The sequence below is a fragment of the Cervus canadensis genome, chromosome 5 (assembly GCF_019320065.1).
Source record: "Cervus canadensis isolate Bull #8, Minnesota chromosome 5, ASM1932006v1, whole genome shotgun sequence".
Classification (NCBI taxonomy): domain Eukaryota; kingdom Metazoa; phylum Chordata; class Mammalia; order Artiodactyla; family Cervidae; genus Cervus; species Cervus canadensis.
In genome coordinates, this window is record NC_057390.1 from 42,977,539 (window position 1) to 42,995,516 (window position 17,978).

General features: G+C 47.0%; 1 protein-coding gene across 2 annotated transcripts; it reads right to left on the minus strand.

Annotated features, from left to right (window-relative positions):
* Positions 1 to 5: 5 nt before the first annotated feature.
* Positions 6 to 9,537, minus strand: SULT1C4 (sulfotransferase family 1C member 4). Of its 2 annotated transcripts, none has more exons than XM_043468682.1 (7): positions 8,779 to 9,537; positions 6,157 to 6,288; positions 5,103 to 5,200; positions 4,681 to 4,807; positions 4,052 to 4,146; positions 2,186 to 2,366; positions 6 to 1,308 (listed from the first exon to the last, which is right to left on the minus strand). In XM_043468682.1, exons 1-7 carry the CDS (start codon positions 8,930 to 8,932, stop codon positions 1,193 to 1,195), a joined length of 903 nt encoding a protein of 300 aa, XP_043324617.1. In that variant the 5' UTR covers positions 8,933 to 9,537; the 3' UTR covers positions 6 to 1,192. The 2 variants fall into 2 exon arrangements, with proteins under 2 accessions (XP_043324617.1, XP_043324618.1); XM_043468683.1 differs by having other exon boundaries at positions 6,157 to 6,282; positions 8,779 to 9,526.
* Between the last annotated feature and the right edge of the window lie 8,441 nt (positions 9,538 to 17,978).

The window sequence follows — 17,978 nt, forward strand, 5'->3', positions numbered from 1 at the left end:
ATACAGACCTATAAGAGATTTAATGATACACTTTAATCTTAATCACATAAGAATTATGTGTGAAAGACCTCCAAAGAGCAGATGGTCCTTCAGGTTGCAGGAAGATGGGAGGCCTGTGCTGGTTAGTGAACTTGCTATTCATGTTTTAAACTGGTGGAGAGAAAGGAAAGGAAATGTCTGGAGAAGGTGGGATGACAGTAAGACTAGTTGGAGTGGGGAGGAGCCTGCGAGATGCGCTCGGAACCAAGCGAGGTGGCTCTCTGCTGCAGTGAGGAGGGGGTTTGGCAGCATGAAATCCAGCTGGCAGGCAGTTTGGAAGGTAAGTCACCCATGTCATAAGGTAAGTCATCCACGTAGCTGCCTTTGAATCGGTGGCTAAAATTGCTTGGGATGTATCTTGTAGGCAGCAAACATCAGAATCATCGAAAGATTCTGAGCTAAAGAGAAATGTAAAGAATCTTGCTGTGGGAAAAGAAGTTTGGCAGATGTATGATGAACAGAGAAACAAGTCACATAGCTTATAGGCAAGGGAGAGGCTTCTGAACTGGAAGGGTGGCTGCAGAGGTAAGACATCCTGGAGGTACACTGACAGGTGTTGCTGATGGATTAGAACACAATTGAGGAGGGGCTGCAGAGAGGTGGGTCAAGGTGCAAGTCTGGGATGGGTTGGCTGGGAGTGGGAGGGGAGTCCAGCGAAATGCAGAGGCAGCGGTGAGGGACAGGGGTAGAGGCACTGAAGGAAGAAGCCTGGAGTGAATGAGAAAGTTTCAGGGGAAAACAGTCACCTGATGATGGTTACTTGGCTACCAAGAAATCGCTGGCTACCAAGAAATAGTAGCTATTGACACATTTTAGTGCTGTATTTACAAATTTGCTTAAACCAACACTTCATCTGAAAACTTTAGTATGTTCTTATGTGATGACCAGAGCATATTTAACATGTTCACATGCATGTGGTCTGTAGAAAACTGACGCATCATGATCATTAGCAAGGATGCCAGGGTTGTAAGTCTCCGCCCTCCACCTGGCCCCAACCTCTGTTAGCTCCTTTTTTTTTTTTTTTTTTAGCTCCATCTTTTATTAGGGTGAACAAAAGCAGACACAAGAAGCACTAGTCCAGCCACCTGAATTCAATATCACGGGGTCAGGGTAATCAACTTTTACACCAATTAAATCTGGTGATTTTTCTTCCTTACGAGAATCGAAAGTGGAGAGTTAGAGTGGTGTCAGCCATGTTCTTCCTGTAATCATCATCAAATCTCTCATTCTGGGCCACGGTGAAGTGGTTCTTCCAATCCCCGACGACCCCTGAAACAGTCATGGTGGGGAGTCAGTACTGTGGTGGGAGTGGGGTAGGAGGGTGTAGGGGACAGGGTGCTGGGAGGGGTGGTTCTCTGTTCTGCTCTTGTATGAGGAGTTCTACCCCCTGACCCGGAGACATTCCTCTGGCTGGCCTGGCAGGGTCTCCTCCAGGAGGGAGGAAGGATCACCTGTCTGGTGTGTGGGTCGGGAGATGGCAAGGTTGTATGAGCAGCAGTGTGTCCTTCCTGCCCACTGAAGCAAGGTCTGTGCTAACATGATGTTGCCCGCAGAACAAGCAAGGCCTGCTAGTGGAGGGACTGCACATGCCGTTTTGAGAAAGGAAGATTCCCCCCAATTCTCCAGTTGCAATCCCTGTTACCTTTCCCAGGCTGGTTTTTCTCCATACTGTCATCTATTATCCTGCATGTTTTTTCATTTGCTTCCTGTTTACAGCTAGAATATAATTTCCACGAGGGCTGGAACTTTCCTGTGTTTTGTTCACTGCTCTGAACATTACCTAGAACAGAGTCTGGCACACAGTAACCACTTGGGAAGTAGTTTTGAATGAATGGACGTTTCTGACAGCCTGGAACTCTCTATAAAGTGGATACTTTGCTCCATCTGACTGGATTCTGTATCTTTTCACCTTATCAGCCGGAACTCCAGAGGGAACAAGAGGATAAGCCCTTAGACCTAGACACCAAATCTCACTTTCCCCTTGTGGCTGAACGTTAATTTCATCTGTGGTTTCTTAAATTGTTCTTTTCCCAGAATCCTTCATTATCAATCTTATTTTTCTTTTCTATAGAAAGAGAACTCCCCAGAGACTGTGAAATATTGGACAAGTCCTTCAGGATTCTGGCCAAAAGGAAACATTGAAAACCTTTTCTCATGAATGGAGAAATCAAGTGGTTCATGAATTTAGCCGGAATCGACGTGTAGTTTGCCATCGGGTTCTGCTTCATGACACTAAATGAAGTGTGGTGAACAATTTTATCCAGAACTTTATCATCTAAGCTCTTTCCAATAAATTCTGCCAGCTTCTGAATTTCATGCTTTGGGTTCTATGAGCAGAGTCAAAAGAAAAGACATGGTATAAGATAATGTGTATCAATGAATAATAGTCTTAAAAAATATTGAAATGAACTAATAATAGTAATCAGTAACATGCCACGAGTTAAAATTTTTAAAAATCATATCTCACACATGTTCAGCTTTTCAGAAATGACTCATTTAGATGTGGTGACTCGTACTGTTCTCTGTATTAACTGGAGTCTTTACACTGTTCTTGCTCTAACATGTCAACTGGGTCACGTCAGTAAGATGCTAGAAACACAGTGATCTGGAGTGCATGGGACATGCTCCATGGGGCAGTATGTCCAGGGTCAGGTCCATATGTCCTGCTCCAGCCCATCTGATAAATGCCCCCGCGGGAGGCACTGAACTGATGCTGAGAGCGGACGTCACAGCGGCCTGTTTCCTGCTTCTGTCTGTGATGTACTTTTCAAAAATCAGGCTCTCAGTTACAAATCCAAGAACACAGATTGTTGTTCTGTACAGACCCAGTGGAATCACAAAAGTGCTGGGTAGATGACCATTTACCATCAATTCTCATGACACCACCTCCTTCAGTCCTGATAGCATCTCTCTAATGACTTCTAACATCAAAATTCCTAGACGTCAAGCATCTTCACAAAGAATTGCCAGCAAGCAGTAAGTCAGAACTTGGGTTCAAGAGTCCATAGTGTTTCCCACTGCACCGAATTTCTTTTTTTTTTTTAATTAGTTGGAGGCTAATTACTTCACAACATTTCAGTGGGTTTTGTCATACATTGATATGAATCAGCCATAGAGTTACACGTATTCCCCATCCCGATCCCCCTCCCACCTCCCTCTCCACCCGATTCCTCTGGGTCTTCCCAGTGCACCAGGCCTGAGCACTTGTCTCATGCATCCCACCTGGGCTGGTGATCTGTTTCACCACAGATAGTATACATGCTGTTCTTTTGAAACATCCCACCCTCACCTTCTCCCACAGAGTTCAAAAGTCTGTTCTGTATTTCTGTGTCTCTTTTTCTGTTTTGCATATAGGGTTATCGTTACCATCTTTCTAAATTCCACATATATGTGTTAGTATGCTATAATGTTCTTTATCTTTCTGGCTTACTTCATTCTGATTAATGGGCTCCAGTTTCATCCATCTCATTAGGACTGATTCAAATGAATTCTTTTTAACGGCTGAGTAATATTCCATGGTGTATATGTACCACAGCTTCCTTATCCATTCATCTGCTGATGGGCATCTAGGTTGCTTCCATGTCCTGGCTATTATAAACAGTGCTGCGATGAACATTGGGGTGCACCGAATTTCTTAAACTGTTTCTTGAAACCCTGTCATTCCTCTAGCACTAATGAAAAAAAAACCAAAATGTACTACAAAGTTTTTCCCTTCTAATGGGAATTTTAAAATATACACCGCAAGGGGGCAGAAAAGGCATCACTCATGTTTGCCATCCTCTGCCTGTGAGGAAAAGGTGTCCCACAGCCCAGAGTTCCAGGGAGATCAGGTGAGATTGTGATATGGAAACTCATGATGTGCCAGGTGCGCTGTGATGGGTGGATGGGGCAGCCAGTGAAACACAGCACCTCCTGTGCCCGACTGCAATCTGAGGGTCCCCGATGGGGTGCACACATTGCAACTGAAGCATTTATGGTCAAATGGGGACTTGTTAGGTGGCCTGGTCCTCACCTCCTTCATGTCCTCGTAGAAAAGGTAGAGGATGCGGTGCTGGTCCTTGGCGTGCCACCAGCCCTTCACGTGGTCATACCAGGAGCCCCAGCACACTGCAGGATGGGACCAGAAACAGGGCAGTGAGTCACAGAAACCCAGTGACAAGTACACCGCCCACCCCCACCCCCGCCCCGGGAGGAGGATCCTGAAGGGAGGGAGGAGGTCACCCTGGAGATTCCTTCATGGTAAAGCCAGCTAATGGAAGTCAGTCCTGAATATTCACTGGAAGGACTGATGTTGAAGCTGAAAGTCCAATACTTTGGCCAATACTAATGCGAAGAGCTGACTCATTTGAAAAGACCCTGATGCTGGAAAAGATTGAAGGCAGGAGGAGAAGCGGATGACAGGGGATGAGATGGTTGGATGGCATCACTGACTCCATGGGCCTGAGTCAGAGTAAACTCTGGGAGTAGGTGACGGACAGGGAGGTCTGGCGTGCTGCAGTCCATGGGATCACAAACAGTCGGACGCAACTGAGCGACTGAACTAAACTGAAAGCCAGCAGAGTCCCTGCTGTTCTCAGGAACTGACACCTTCTTTGTAGAGTGCTTGAGGATTTTGAGACAGGATGGAAACCAAGCTCTCACCTTTCCCAGCCAGAAAATTCTCAAAGTATTCTTCCCAGGTGCCTGGAGCAGGAAGGATTCTATTCATCCTGTGGAAGTGGTAATAAGACACCATGTTGTCCTTGGGGTTCCTGGCTACGTAGATCATCTAGGAGCGGACAGGGGAAGAGGAGAAGCAAAACCGGGATTAGAACAGCAGACAATGACTTGAGGGTGGGCGTATTCCACACAGGTGGGTTTTCCTGATGCTGTGTTTCTGTGCTGTGGCTTTTGTGGGAGGTGGAAAGGATTCATGTCAATCTGCGTATTGATGATATGTGACCAGTGGACTTTTTTGTTTTGTTTCTGTTTTTAATTTAACAAGTGAAGTGTTTTAAGAGGAAATTGAAGACCAGTCTGAGGTCCTTCTAAGGGGCCAATTCTGCATTCCTTTGGCTCCCTACCTTACAGTTCTTCTCCAGGAGAGATGGTGGCAGCAAGTGGAAGGGGAGGTGTGTCTTCAGTATCCGGGGTGAGGTCATTGCATTCGCTTGTTCCAAGCCTGTGAAATTAGTTTTCAACAACTTTCCATTATTTTTCTCCATTTGCTTCAGAAACTTGCTGCCCCATTTTTACTACATTAGGAATACTCCAGATCACCTGTAACTCTCTGTGGCTTTCATATGAGAGAATGGGGTTTTTGGCTAGAGCAGTTTTTGTTTTTGCCACATAGTTTGTGGGATTCTAGTTCCCCAGCTGGGATTGAACTCATGCTCCCTGCAGTGAGAGCACCATTTTAACCACTGGCCACCAGCAAAGTCTCTAGAACAGCTTTTAACCATAACAATAAACCAAATAAATAAGAACCTAAAAAATTCAAACCCTTCCATCATAAAGTTATCTTACCTAGGCTCATCTTTGTGGAATGAATTTAATTTCTAATTGGAGAATCAAAACTTACTTTTATTTTAAAACTTTTTTAATATTTATTTTTATTTTAATATTTATTTATATTTATTTGGCTGTACCAGGTCTTAATTGTGGCATGTGCATTCTAGTTTCCCTGACCAGGGATTGAACCCAGGTCCCTTGCTTTGAGAGCTCGGAATCTTAGCCACTGGACCACCAGGTAAGTCCCTTAACTTACTTTTGTATGAACAGAAACTCAATTAGAAAATGTCTGAAGTATAGCCATGGCCAGACAGGGAAAAAGAGTCCTGAAGTCCATTGATGGTGGTTTGAACACCTGGGATTCTGAAAGGGCTACTGTGCTTAGTCACTCAGCCATGTCCACCAGGCTCTTCTGTCTATGGGATTCTCCAGACAAGAACACTGCAGTGGGTTGCCATTTCCTTCTCTAGGGGATCTTCCCAACCCAAGGATGGAACCCACATCTCCTGCATTTGCAGGTGGATTCTTTACCACAGCACCACCTGGGAAGCCTGAGAGGGCTGCTGGCTAGTAAAAATTCCGGAGTACGTCTAGACCTGGGGTCAGGTGCAGCCGTGCGGTACTCACCAGATCCTAGGGAAGGGACTATCCACTCGATGAAGGGAAATCGCTCGTGCGTGGGTGCCCTCTGGCTTTGGTCGACGTCACCCCCGTTTTGTATCAAGTCCACAATCTCCTGCGTCCATGTTGTTCCTTGTTCCGTGGGTAAGAATAGGAGGCACAGACATTATCTCCCGCATTTCTTAGGATGTGAGCAAATACTCGTTAGAGCAGCTGTGTGAACATTGAAGCCTGCTTTATAGTGGAATTCAGAAAACATCCTTCTTTGTTTATATCTTGTGTTATCATAATATGGGATTTTTAGGCAAAGACTCCAGTTTGGAGGGGATATAAGATTCCTAAATAGACAGTTCTTCTTTTCTCTGTCACAGCCATTCATTAGGGTTGTTTTGCTACTGAGTTGGTGGCATTGTTCCTCAAAAAGGTGGAGTGGAAAAGTCTTTCTCACCCAACTGTGATGTGGGGTCATCCCTGTGTGATCTTCAGACTGTTTCCCAGCAGTCTGAGGTTGGTACCCAGGAGGCTTTGTTATGTGTTGGCTAAATGAACGAGTGATTAGGGCTTAGTCTCCATGTTCACGCTGTCCTGTTTTCCCTGAAGGTTAGAAAGTGCATTCCTAGGCTCCTTTGCCACTGAGATTCTGAACACCCTGAGACTGATTGACCTTCTGAGAGTTAAAAGAAGGAGACAGAGGTCTGAGGGTGGCCCCACCAGGTACAAGATGTGTGGAAGCCACTCCACACATCTGGATCAAGCTCGGAGCTCAATCCAGAAGCTGCACCCCCACTACCCCTGGAGGAGGGCTTCCGTCTCCAGTTTCGGTCACTTATATGGGCCCCATCCTGACTAGTGTGGGGGCTACCACCTACTTTGCAGACTTGGAGACCTATTGAACCGGTGTCTGACCACGTCCGTGTCAGGAGATCAAATAGCAGTGGCATCTTGTTTCCTAGATGAGTTGGTCTCTAATTTTATCTGGCACCAACTCTTCATTACGGGTTAAAGGACCAATATTTCTTTAGCTATCAACTCAAAGGAAGTTAGTGTCATTTGTACTAGTTTTGTGTGTTTCATATGAATTTTGGTGGCTTCCTAGGTGGCTCAGTGACGAAGAATCCGCCTGCCAAGCAGGAGATGTGGGTTTAATCCCTGGGTTGGGAAGATCCCCTGGAGTAGGAAATGGCAACCCATTCCAGTATTCTTGCCTGGAGAATTCCATGGACAAAGGAGCCTGGTGGGCTACAGTCCATGGGGTTTCAGAGTCAGACATGACTTAGCGACTAAACAACAACTCTGAATTTATAGCCATGGGCTAACACTGGGGCAGGTTCCAGTGCAGCTGGAAGTTCAAAGTCAGCTGGTCCTTGGGGTCAGAGGTCAGTGATTCTACAAAGTGTGTATCTCTGCTCAGTCACAGAATGTTTACTATTTGCTAAAAATCTAGGTGAAAACCTTTACATCATCTGAGCTTGTTTCTTATTCCCTTTTATCAATACAGCCTTTGTTAGCATATGCAGTTTTCATGACTGATTAAATACTGCATTAACTGGTAAGTACTTTTCTTTCTGTTGTTATTAGATTGTAATCCCCCTAACCCATGAAAACTCTAAATGAACCAAACCTTAATGCTCACTTTTGGTAGGTGGAAAAAGATGAAACAGTAAGCATTGTACTGAAATTATGGTGATAGAGTAGAATTGTGAGTGAAATAAGGCAGTGGGATGTGATTCCCTACCAGGGGTTACTTTCAGAAACTCACATTTAGAAAATTTTAATTCTGAACAAACTCATGAGGAGTAATATCAGAAAGTCAGGGCTGATTTGAAACCAGTGGATACATGAGTCTAAGGCCCCATCTGCATCAGTACAGATAAAGTCAGAGGGTGGGTGGAGTATATGTGTGTGTGCCCATGAACAAATGTAGCAGAAGTTATTGACAGTTACTGATTTTGCAAAGAGCAAATGTATGTGCAGTTGGGGTGTGAGCTGAGCACTGCGTTTTGGCCTGACTGTAGATGCACACAAATAGGTGCAGAGAACTCCGCATCCCGGCTCACCCTCAAATTTTACATAATGCAGTGGCTGAGCTCGTTTGTCCTGTTTCTGCAGTAACTTTGTTAAATTGATTATTGAAATAAGAAAAGCAGGTTCACAACATACCACTGGGAGGGTGGAGATGCAGAGGGTAGGTCTGGGACCCTGAGCAGGGGGACTTACGAGTTCAGCCTTGCAGAACATAAGCTCCCTTCTCTGCTCAGCCGCTCCCCCAACCAGCTGGGGGTGCCCGGTCTAGCTCTGCTGTAAGGGCCTGCCCTGATAATAAGTAAATCAACAAGCCTGGCCCCTTTGTTTCAGACTGTTTGATTTACTGTCTTGCAGGGAAGTAAACAACATGGACTTCACGGGAAGTATTAAATTTTTAAGACGTGTAGGTCATTTTAATGTTTTTTGTGTGGTTCCCCCCGCCCCCGCCCCCTGTGATTTTTGTGTTGGCCGTATCCCTCTGCCCACTCAATGGTTTTCTGCTCAAACCCCGGTGGGTTTCTCAACATCCTCAGTGCTGCATCTTGCTTGCTTCTGTCCCTGCCCCTCCCTCCACCTCCCCTGTCCCCTGTCCCTGCCGCCTACCTGCTTTCGGGTAGGTAGAAATGAGCAGGTCGTCGGGCCTGGCTTGGAAGCTCCAGATCTGATCCCAGGTGTCACAGGTGGGCGTAGGCTGCAGGATGCCTCCCACGTAGTCCACAGCCACGCGACTCATGCCCTCTGATTGCAAATCCTCCATCTTGTTCAAGGCCAATGTCAGGGGTCAGAAATTTTAGCTCGGGAAAGCGTTACCCTCAGACAGCTCAGAGCTGTGTGCTTGGCAGCTTACAGACAGGGCAGGGCTGAGACCTCAGGCCCTGCCTGGAGTTGGCCGTCGAGGGGCAGCTGGCCTGGCCAGGGAGCGGAACTCTGGCTTAGGACTTTGCACACAGCACTTCTGACGAGCTGTAGCTGCCTCCCGGAGGGGCAGTGACATAACTGCCTAGCCCTCTGCTCTGGGCAGCACCGCGGCTCCCCGCCCCCTGGCCGTGTCCTTTGCGCCTTCAGCCACTCTTCTGTGCCCTTAGCGACAGTCAGGGCCACCTCATTTGCAGTCCTCTTCTGCATTCACAAAATAATTCACAGATCTCTTTAATTGTTTCTTCTGGGAATTTCAAGCTCATTACAAAGTTGCGGGAAATCTGCAGGTGGTCTTACAAGTTGCAGCGGAGACTCACTTCCTTGAAAGGCTGGAGGGAAGTTTCTGTGCTGCCAACAATGAGAGCTTAGACCCAACCTCCCAGCACAGATGTGGGGGTAGGGCATCAGCAGTGTTATTTTTAAGACTGAAATAGAGGAGGCTGCAATAGGAATGATTCTCTTCCTGTTGTAGGCTGTTTGGTGTCAGTATCAGCCCTGGTCTCTTCACAGGCAATCAAACATGTTTGAAAGCCACAGAGTTACAGAAGGCACATCCTCTGACTTCTTCCTGGAGTTCACCTCCCAGGCTGATGCCGGATCCCTCCCCATCCCAACAACGCCCCCGCCCCATCCCACCACCACCGCGAACCACTTGTTTTCCTCAAAGCCCTGGTGTTTATTTATGCTGCTTGCTCCGTTCCTTGGAATCATTCCTGGCTCCTGCACAGTTTTGTTTTCTCCCCCCTCCCCCGTTTCCACCACAACCCTTCTCGGCTGACCACTTCAAAACCAAGGGCAATCAAACCACATCTCATGCAGGTCAGAAGGGCTGCCGTCAAAAAGTTTACAAACAACAAATGCTGGAGAGGGTGTGGAGAAAAGAGAACCCTCTTACACTGTTGGTGGGAATGAAAACTGGTACAGCCACTATGGAGAACAGTATGGAGATTCCTTAAAAACCTGCAAATAGAACTGCTATACAAGCCAGCAATCCCACTGCTGGGCATATACACCAAGAAAACCAGAATTGAAAGAGATACATGCACCCCAATGTTTGTTGAAGCACTGTTTGCAATAGCTAGGACATGAAAGCAACCTAGATGTCCACTGGCAGATGAATGGATAAGAAAGCTATGGTACATATACACACAATGCGCTATTACTCAGCTATTTAAAATAATGCATTTGAGTCCGTTCTAATGAGGTGAATGAAACTGGAGCCTGTTATACAGAGTGAAGTAAGTCAGAAAGAAAAACACCAATACAGTATATTAATGCATATATATAGAATTTAAACAGATGGTAATGATGACCCTATATGCAAGACAGTAAAAGAGACACAGATGTAAAGAGCAGACTTTTGGACTCTGTGGGAGAAGGCAAGTGTGGGATGATTTGAGAGAATAGCATTGAAACATGTATATTACCATATGTGAAACAGATGACCAGTCCAAGTTTGATGCGTGAAACAGGGCACTCAAAGCCAGTGCACTGGGACAACCCAGAGGGATGGGATGGGGATGTTGGGACACATGTACACCGTGGCTGATTCATGTTGATGTATGGCAAAAACCACCACAATATTGTAAATTAACCTCCAATTAAAATAATTAATTAAAAAAAAAAACTCATGAAAAAACAAAAGCAAAACAAGAGCAGATACACCCAGCCCTTCTGCTTCTCCTCATGGTGTTATCAAGTACATCTGGTCTTTGTTTCTGGTTCCTGATGCTGTGTCTCAAAAACCCTCGGAAGTTCCTGAGCAGTTGGAACGTTTGGCTGTTTGTGAGTCCCTGTGGACCCCACCTGGGTTGTCAGGGAGATCACACCTGCTGGGCATGTGGATGCTTTCTGGGAGAGGCTGCCCAAGGATGAGGGACAGAGCACGACAGCTCTGCCCCCTCTCCCCCGAGAGCCTGACCCCCGCACATGTAACATTCACCTGTCCCAATCTGTATTGTCTATGTATGACACAACTGTAATTGTAGGTGTAGCACTTTCAGTGAGTTCTAACCTATAAGGGTGTGGGGATGCTCCCCCTGCCTCCCCCCCCACCCCACTTAGAGCAGGTTGATCAGCAGCACAGATGGTCCACAAGGCTTGTGATTGCATGTGAAGGGTGGTGGTGGGATTTTGTGAAAGATTTTATCCTTGACCTGCAGGTCTGTGCTAACCCTGGGTCATCAGAGTCAAGACAGAATTGAGTTGAATGGACAGAGAACTTCCCTGGGATGCCTCCCCTGCCCCCAGCAGCTCCAGATGCTGTTCCTGTAGCAGGAGTCTCACTTCTTGCTTCAATCCCTTCCCACCCAGAGCTTCAGAGCATCCCTCGGGGGCCTCTAGGTGGGGATCTCTGTGGTACCCAGGACCCCAGGCCATGCACATTCCCGCTCTGCAGGGCCAATGCCCTGTGCCCCCTTCAGATCTTCTCTAATATCCTCCCCAAAGTGCCCCCTCTGGAGAGCCTGTCCCTGAATTTGGGTGTCTCCCATGTCCCTGATGGTGGCCCCTTCCTGTCCTTTGAGGCTGTGGTTTGAACTCAGCCCGGTGTCCTCCACTGCCTATATCGTCACTGTGGGCAGCTCTGAGCCTGGTGCCTGTGTCCTGGGCAGAAGGAAAGAGTGAAACTAACTGGAGAACCAAGGGTGAGGTCTATGGGCCATAACCGTGGGGAGAGGGGGAGGATCAGGTGAGCCTGTGGCTTCAGCCAGTCTCTGTGATGAGAGCCAGACGTGGACGCCTGCTCTGAGCCCTGCACCAGCTCCCCCAGCTGACAGCAGGACGCGGGGTGCTGACTGCTCTGCCCCCACACCCTGACTTTCTTTTGTGAAAATAGGACTCTTAACAGCCCCTGACCCTGTGAGTGACAGAGTGTGTTTGCTGCTGGGCAACGGGGAGGGAGTGCGGTCAACCACCTTAACTGTGAGTAATGTCCCGTGACTGTGACCTCGGGGGTTCCCGGGCCCTCCTTGCCCTTCAGCTTCCCTGTCGGCTGTTGGGAGATGGAGGGACACTTGGGATCAAGATTACCAGGTGGAATTCCTGGCCCTAGCATGCATTCGAACAGACTTAGAAAAATCATCTATAATTTTTGGTTAAATTTCTCCTCTGGTCTTCATAGTCTGTGTGCCAGCAGCAGAGAGAACTGGGAGCTTAGCCACATCCTGGCAGTTTTGTTTAGTCCCTTATGTGCTGGGGACATGGGCTGAGACAGAACCAGGGGAAGCTGAAGGCTTCACATAACCTGAAAAATTACCATGGCTGCACGGATGTTTCCTGTTCTCCTTTCATGATGTTCTGTCGCTAAGTCGTGTCTGACTCCTTGTGACCCCATGGAGTGCAGCAATAATACTTTCTCACAAATGCAGGAGAATTAAATAAACGCTGCACTTAGTTATAAAATCGTCTGGTGCCAAGTCTGTGTCTGGCAGACATTGTTTTGGAATTTCAAGCATCTGGGGTTGGATTGGTGCTGCCCCTCAAGAGTCGTGTAAGCTTACAATTATTTAATCTCTTCTGAGCCCCTTTAGTCTCCAGGATTAATAGAGGAATTGAGGCATGTAAGTCCTCCTACTGTCTTGGCACACTGCCCTGTCCTCCTCTGGTTCTCCCTGGCCCCTCTTTTCTGACTGTCCACTGGGCCTTTGATCCTGCGTGGGCTTTTCTCTACTTGTGGTGAGCAGGGGCTACTCTCTCGTTGTGTTCTGAGGGCTTCTCACTGTGGTGGCTTCTCTTGTTGCAGAGCACTGGCTCTTGAGCTCAAGGACTTCAGTAGTTGCGGCTTGTGGGCTTGGTTGCTCTGTGGCATAAGGGATCTTCCCAGACCAGAGTTCGAACCCACATACTCTGCATTGGCAGGTACACTCTTAACCACTGGACCACTAGGGAAGCCCTGAACATGACTTTTTACATGTGCTGAGAAGCCAAAAAATTCAGGTGACTCTATTTGACGCTTTCTTCACTGCCTTGGTCTGGAAGTGAACCCAAAGTACCCCTGAGGTTTGCCTGTATGTGTCAAAGCACATGACAAGTACTTAACTTATGATACAGTTTTATCAACAAGCATCACACACAGTTAATGTGAAACATCTCAGTTTGATCTTGGCCTTCCTACCTCTTTTTCTCTCATTCTCTCTCTCCTTTCCACGCCTCTGTCTCTAAATTGTGAATCGCATGGCTACTGACATCTGTTGGGATATTTATCTGTCTGTATGTCTCCTGCTGCTGGTCTCACAGCAACGAGGTGAGGTGAAGATTTAATAGGGTGTTTGGGGGCTGTTTAGTCCCCAGGCATCTCTCATTATCTCCTCAGTCACGTCTGGTGACTGGAGAGGATGTGCAGGGACTCGAGAGAGCAGTAAGTGATATCCAAGCCCAGAGGTGATGCAGCTGAGACCTCTCCTCTGGGTCGCGCTCTGCCCACCTCACCCCACCACCTGTGGGCCCCACAGGAGCCCGTGCCAGCCGGGTCCCGGGGAGCAGAGTGGGCATCCTAGGAGGACATCTCAGTGGGATGGACGCTACTCTCAGAAGCAGTATGCAGGGCCGATGTCCTGGATGTTGGAGTCGGGGGGTGGGGGGTCCAGGCAGGGGAAGCTTCTTGTCCATTGCTTCTCCTCACGGTCCGCTGGTCAGGAGAGAGACTGAGGGATGTTCAGGCATTCAGACAGCCTGATGACTGTCTCTGTGCCCACATCTGCAGATGTCGTGATCGTCATTACATGATCGTGCATCTTCTCTAAGAAGTCTCCTGCCAGTGGTCCCAGGAGCGCACAGACATGGTAGAGGTAGGCTGATCCATGTGGGGAGTGGAGAGGATGGAGGCCTGGCTCACGGCGTGCCGCCATCACTGGTCCAGGCGGGAATGCTCTCCTTCCCAGTCCCCTCCTCCACAGAGCCTGGGGTATTTAGCATGCATCTGTTGCTTTGTATGTGTTCTTGCAAAATGAATCTTTTTGGCTTGACTGTGTTTAATTCCTATAAACTATACTGGGTTATTCACTGCCTTTGCTTCCTCACATTTTCCCTCTAAGCACAGCGTTTCAAAGACGTCTTCTTGTTGCCACGTGTAAATCTGCTGCTTCCAGTTGATTGCTTTGTGATCAAGATGTGCGTCCACCACATTTTACTTATTCGCACCCTCAGCACAGGGAGGCTGGAGGGACAGGGACGTGAGCATCCCGTCCCATTGGGCCCTCATTGTGGCATGTGGGATCTTTAGTTGTTGCAGCCTGTGGGGTCTAGTTCCCTGACCAGGGATCGAACCTGTACCCCCTGCATTGGAAACATGGAGTCTCAGCCACTGGACCACCAGGAAAGTCACTATCATCTTTTTTTAAGTTATTTATTTATTTATGGCTGGGATGGGTCTTCATTGCTTCCTGCAGTCTTTCTCTTGTTGAGGCGAGCGGGGGCTTCTTTCTAATTGTGGTATGCAGGCTTCTCACTATAGTGGCTTCTCTTGTTGTAGAGAATGGGCTTTAGGGCGCTTGTGGTCAGTAGTTGTGACGCACGGGCTTAGCTGCCCCGTGGCATGTGGAATCTTCCCAGACCAGAGATCGAACCCATGTTGCCTGCATTGGCAGGTGGATTCTTAACCATTGGACCACCAGGGAAGTCCTGTTTTTATCATCTTTTGATGCCCTTCCCTCCCCAGCATGAATAAGGCACCCAGTACACATTTTATCAAATGAATGGAGCTGGCATTTTTGAGGCAAAAGATTGAAAGAAATGTTTGAATTCAAAGAAAATTATAACAGAAGATAGAAAGAGGATATATAGGATATATAGAAGGAACAGAAGTGATACATGTGTATGAGGTAATATATTACATGTTGGTATCCTGACATCCACCTAAAGACTGAACTCTGCAGAGAGAGAAGGAAATGATGCATATAGATGCTGGATAACTGACATCACACTGGGTTCATCCAAAAGATGGGTCAGGAATTCAAGGCTGAAGAACGCCCAGGTCATCGTTTAAAGACCCTCGTGTTGGGTCATATGAGCCAGTGGTGGTTTTGGAAACAGATTCTCTCCTGCTTCACGTAGGCTGCCTCTTACAGTGCATGTGGAAGGACAGAGAGGTGTCAGCCATGTGTTTCTCATAGTCTTCATTAAACTTCTTGGTCTGCGCATCAGTGAACTGATTTTTCCAATCTCTGATGACTCCTGGCAAGAGTGGTGGACGGCACATTCAGAGACATTCTCACAAACTTGAATCGCTTTGCGTGTAGGTAAACCCGTTCCTCTCAGCACTTAAGTTTCTGATGCAGACACTGGCCGGTGGCCCTCCTGACGCTGAGAGAGACTCGAGGCTACAGATGTGACTACTGCATCTCACAGGTGAGGCACCTGTGAATAGTCCTGTCCTGAGACACTCGGGCAGGGAGTAAACCCAGACCTGGTTGTCTAATGCTCCATGTTGTGCCCTGCAGCCCTCTGACCCACCTGGTCCACCTGAACCCTGAGTTCATCTAACTTTCCACTTAAGGTAACTGCACCCGATTTCTCATCTTCTCCTCAGAGGTCAATGGAGGGCTGCAACCTCAAGCATCTTCTGTCCTTTGTATCTCAGAGGCCATGTTCAGGCCCTGTTCCTAGTTGAACACAACCAAGGATTCCCCTTCCCAACTTAAATTGTCATTGTCTTAACATATAGTTGAAACAGAGCAACAGAATCTGAAGGAATAGTAGAGTTGGTCAGCTCTATTTCATGCTTATGCAATGGAGTATTCAAAAATTTAAAGCTTTAATAATGAAAAATGGCCGGAGATTCCATATAGAGCTATTCTCTTCTGATTTCTCTGTGTCATCTGCTTCATGAAGACTTTGAAGTCTGTGTAGTGTTATTTTCATGTGAAATGTAGATCTGCTTAATTTTCTAGAGGTAATAAATTATACAGTTCTGTAACTTATCAGTTGGCTTATAAGAAAATTAGATGACTGAGTGACATCAGCAAAAAATGGTGGAGTAGGAGATGAGTGTGTGTGTGTGTGTGTGTATGTGTATGTGTGTGTGTATGTTAGTTGCTCAGTCATGTCTGACTCTTTGTGACTTCGTGGACTGTAGCCTGCTAGGCTCCTCTGTCTACAGGGTTTCCCAGGCAAGAATACTGGAGTGGCTGTCATTTCCTTCTCCAGGGGATCTTCCCAACCCAGGGATCAAACCCGGCTCTCCTGCATTGCAGGTGGATTCTTTACCATCTGAAGCAACAGGGAAGCCTGGAGTAGGAGATATAAGCCTTCATCTCGCACAAAGAACAACCAGCCATCCATGAAGAAAAATAGCCCTGGGAAGGCTTCAGAGTCTAATTAAGAACCTAAAGCTGCACCATGGAGCCCAAACGAGGATAAGCTCACAGAGAGGATCACATGCCTGTGCAAGGGAATATTATTCAGGCTTAATGAAGATGGAAATCCTGACGTGTGTGACAACATAGGTGACATTGGAGGACATTATGCTCAGTGAAACAGGCCAGATATAGAAAGACAAATGCTGCACAATCTCACTTATATGTGGAATCTAAGAAAATTAAACTCATAGTGACAGTAGAGTGGTGTTATTGGGGGTATGAGAACAGGGGAGATGTGACCAAAGGTGCAAACATTCATTTATGAGATGAATAAATTCTGGAGACTTACTCGACAATGTGGCGATTGTAATCAATAATTTACTGTATACTTGAAATTTGCTAAGAAAGTGGAGCTCAGTTGTTTTCACTCCCCCACCAAATAGGGTAACCATGATGGGTGTGTTTTATTATCAGCTTGGTTGTGGTGATTGTTTCTAAGTGTGTACATACGTCAAAACGTCACGCTGTGTACCTTATACTCACTTTTTACTTGACTGCTGCTGCTGCTGCTGCGAAGTCACTTCAGTTGTGTCTAACTCTGTGTGACCCCATAGACGGCAGCCCACTAGGGTCCCCCATCCCTGGGATTATCCAGGCAAGAACAATGGAGTGGGTTGCCATTTCCTTCTCCAATGCATGAAAGTGAAAAGTGAAAGTGAAGTTGCTCAGTCATGTCTAACTCTTCGCGACCCCATGGACTGCAGCCTACCAGGCTCCTCCATCCATGGGATTTTCCAGGCAAGAGTACTGGAGTGGGGTGCCATTGCCTTCTCTATTTTACTTGACAATCATCCCTAAATGAAGCTGGGGAAAAAAATCTCCACAGCTAAGAAAGAGACCTTCCAACATGTATAGTATCTTGCTATGCCTATAAATACATGGACAAATAGACAATATCTTTTTCCCAATAGAAAAAAGAACCAGGTTCATTAATGATCAAATTAGATAGAAAATGTCTCCTCTGACTTAAGTTTTTTGCTTATTTTATTAAACAACATGTACTAGGAACTTTTTTTAAATTTTCCTAAAATAATTATAACCTCACGAAGTCTGTTAAGGAGGCGGCAATGTGGTTGCCTAAGGTGGGCTCTGGGCTAGGGCCCGGAGGCCCTGGCTCTGGCCAGGCTCCGAGACCCACTGTGCCTCCGCAGTCATTCCTGGGTAAGTGATTTAACTAGAAGACCACTCTTCTAAATCTGAAGGCCAGTGACCTTTGCACTGTCCTCCAAAATGTACTGGGAGGAGCGAGAGCTCCCTGGAGATTAGAGGCTTCACTTGAGAAAGAGTTTGGGTCAAGTAGGTGTTTGAAGCTCTGAGTTAAACAGAACTAAACAAGCTCCTTCTCAGAAACTTACTCTCAGGTGCTTCACAGTGGTGGGCTTCCCAGATGGCACAGTGGTAAAGAGTCCACCTGCCAATGCAGGAGATGCTGAAGACACGGGTTCGATCCCTGGATCTGGAAGATCCCCTGGAGGAGGAAATGACAACCCACTCCAGGACTTTGGCCTGGAAAATCCCATAAGAGAGGAG

Coding starts and splice junctions, on each gene's coding strand:
- SULT1C4 (XM_043468682.1), bottom strand. CDS start 8,932: ATGGAGGATTTGCAATCAGAGGGCATGAGTCGCGTGGCTGTGGACTAC. Junction 6,289..8,778: donor TTCTACCTACCCGAAAGCAG/GTAGGCGGCAGG, acceptor TCTTACCCACGG/AACAAGGAACAACATGGACG. Junction 4,147..4,680: donor GAATTTTCTGGCTGGGAAAG/GTGAGAGCTTGG, acceptor CCCATCCTGCAG/TGTGCTGGGGCTCCTGGTAT.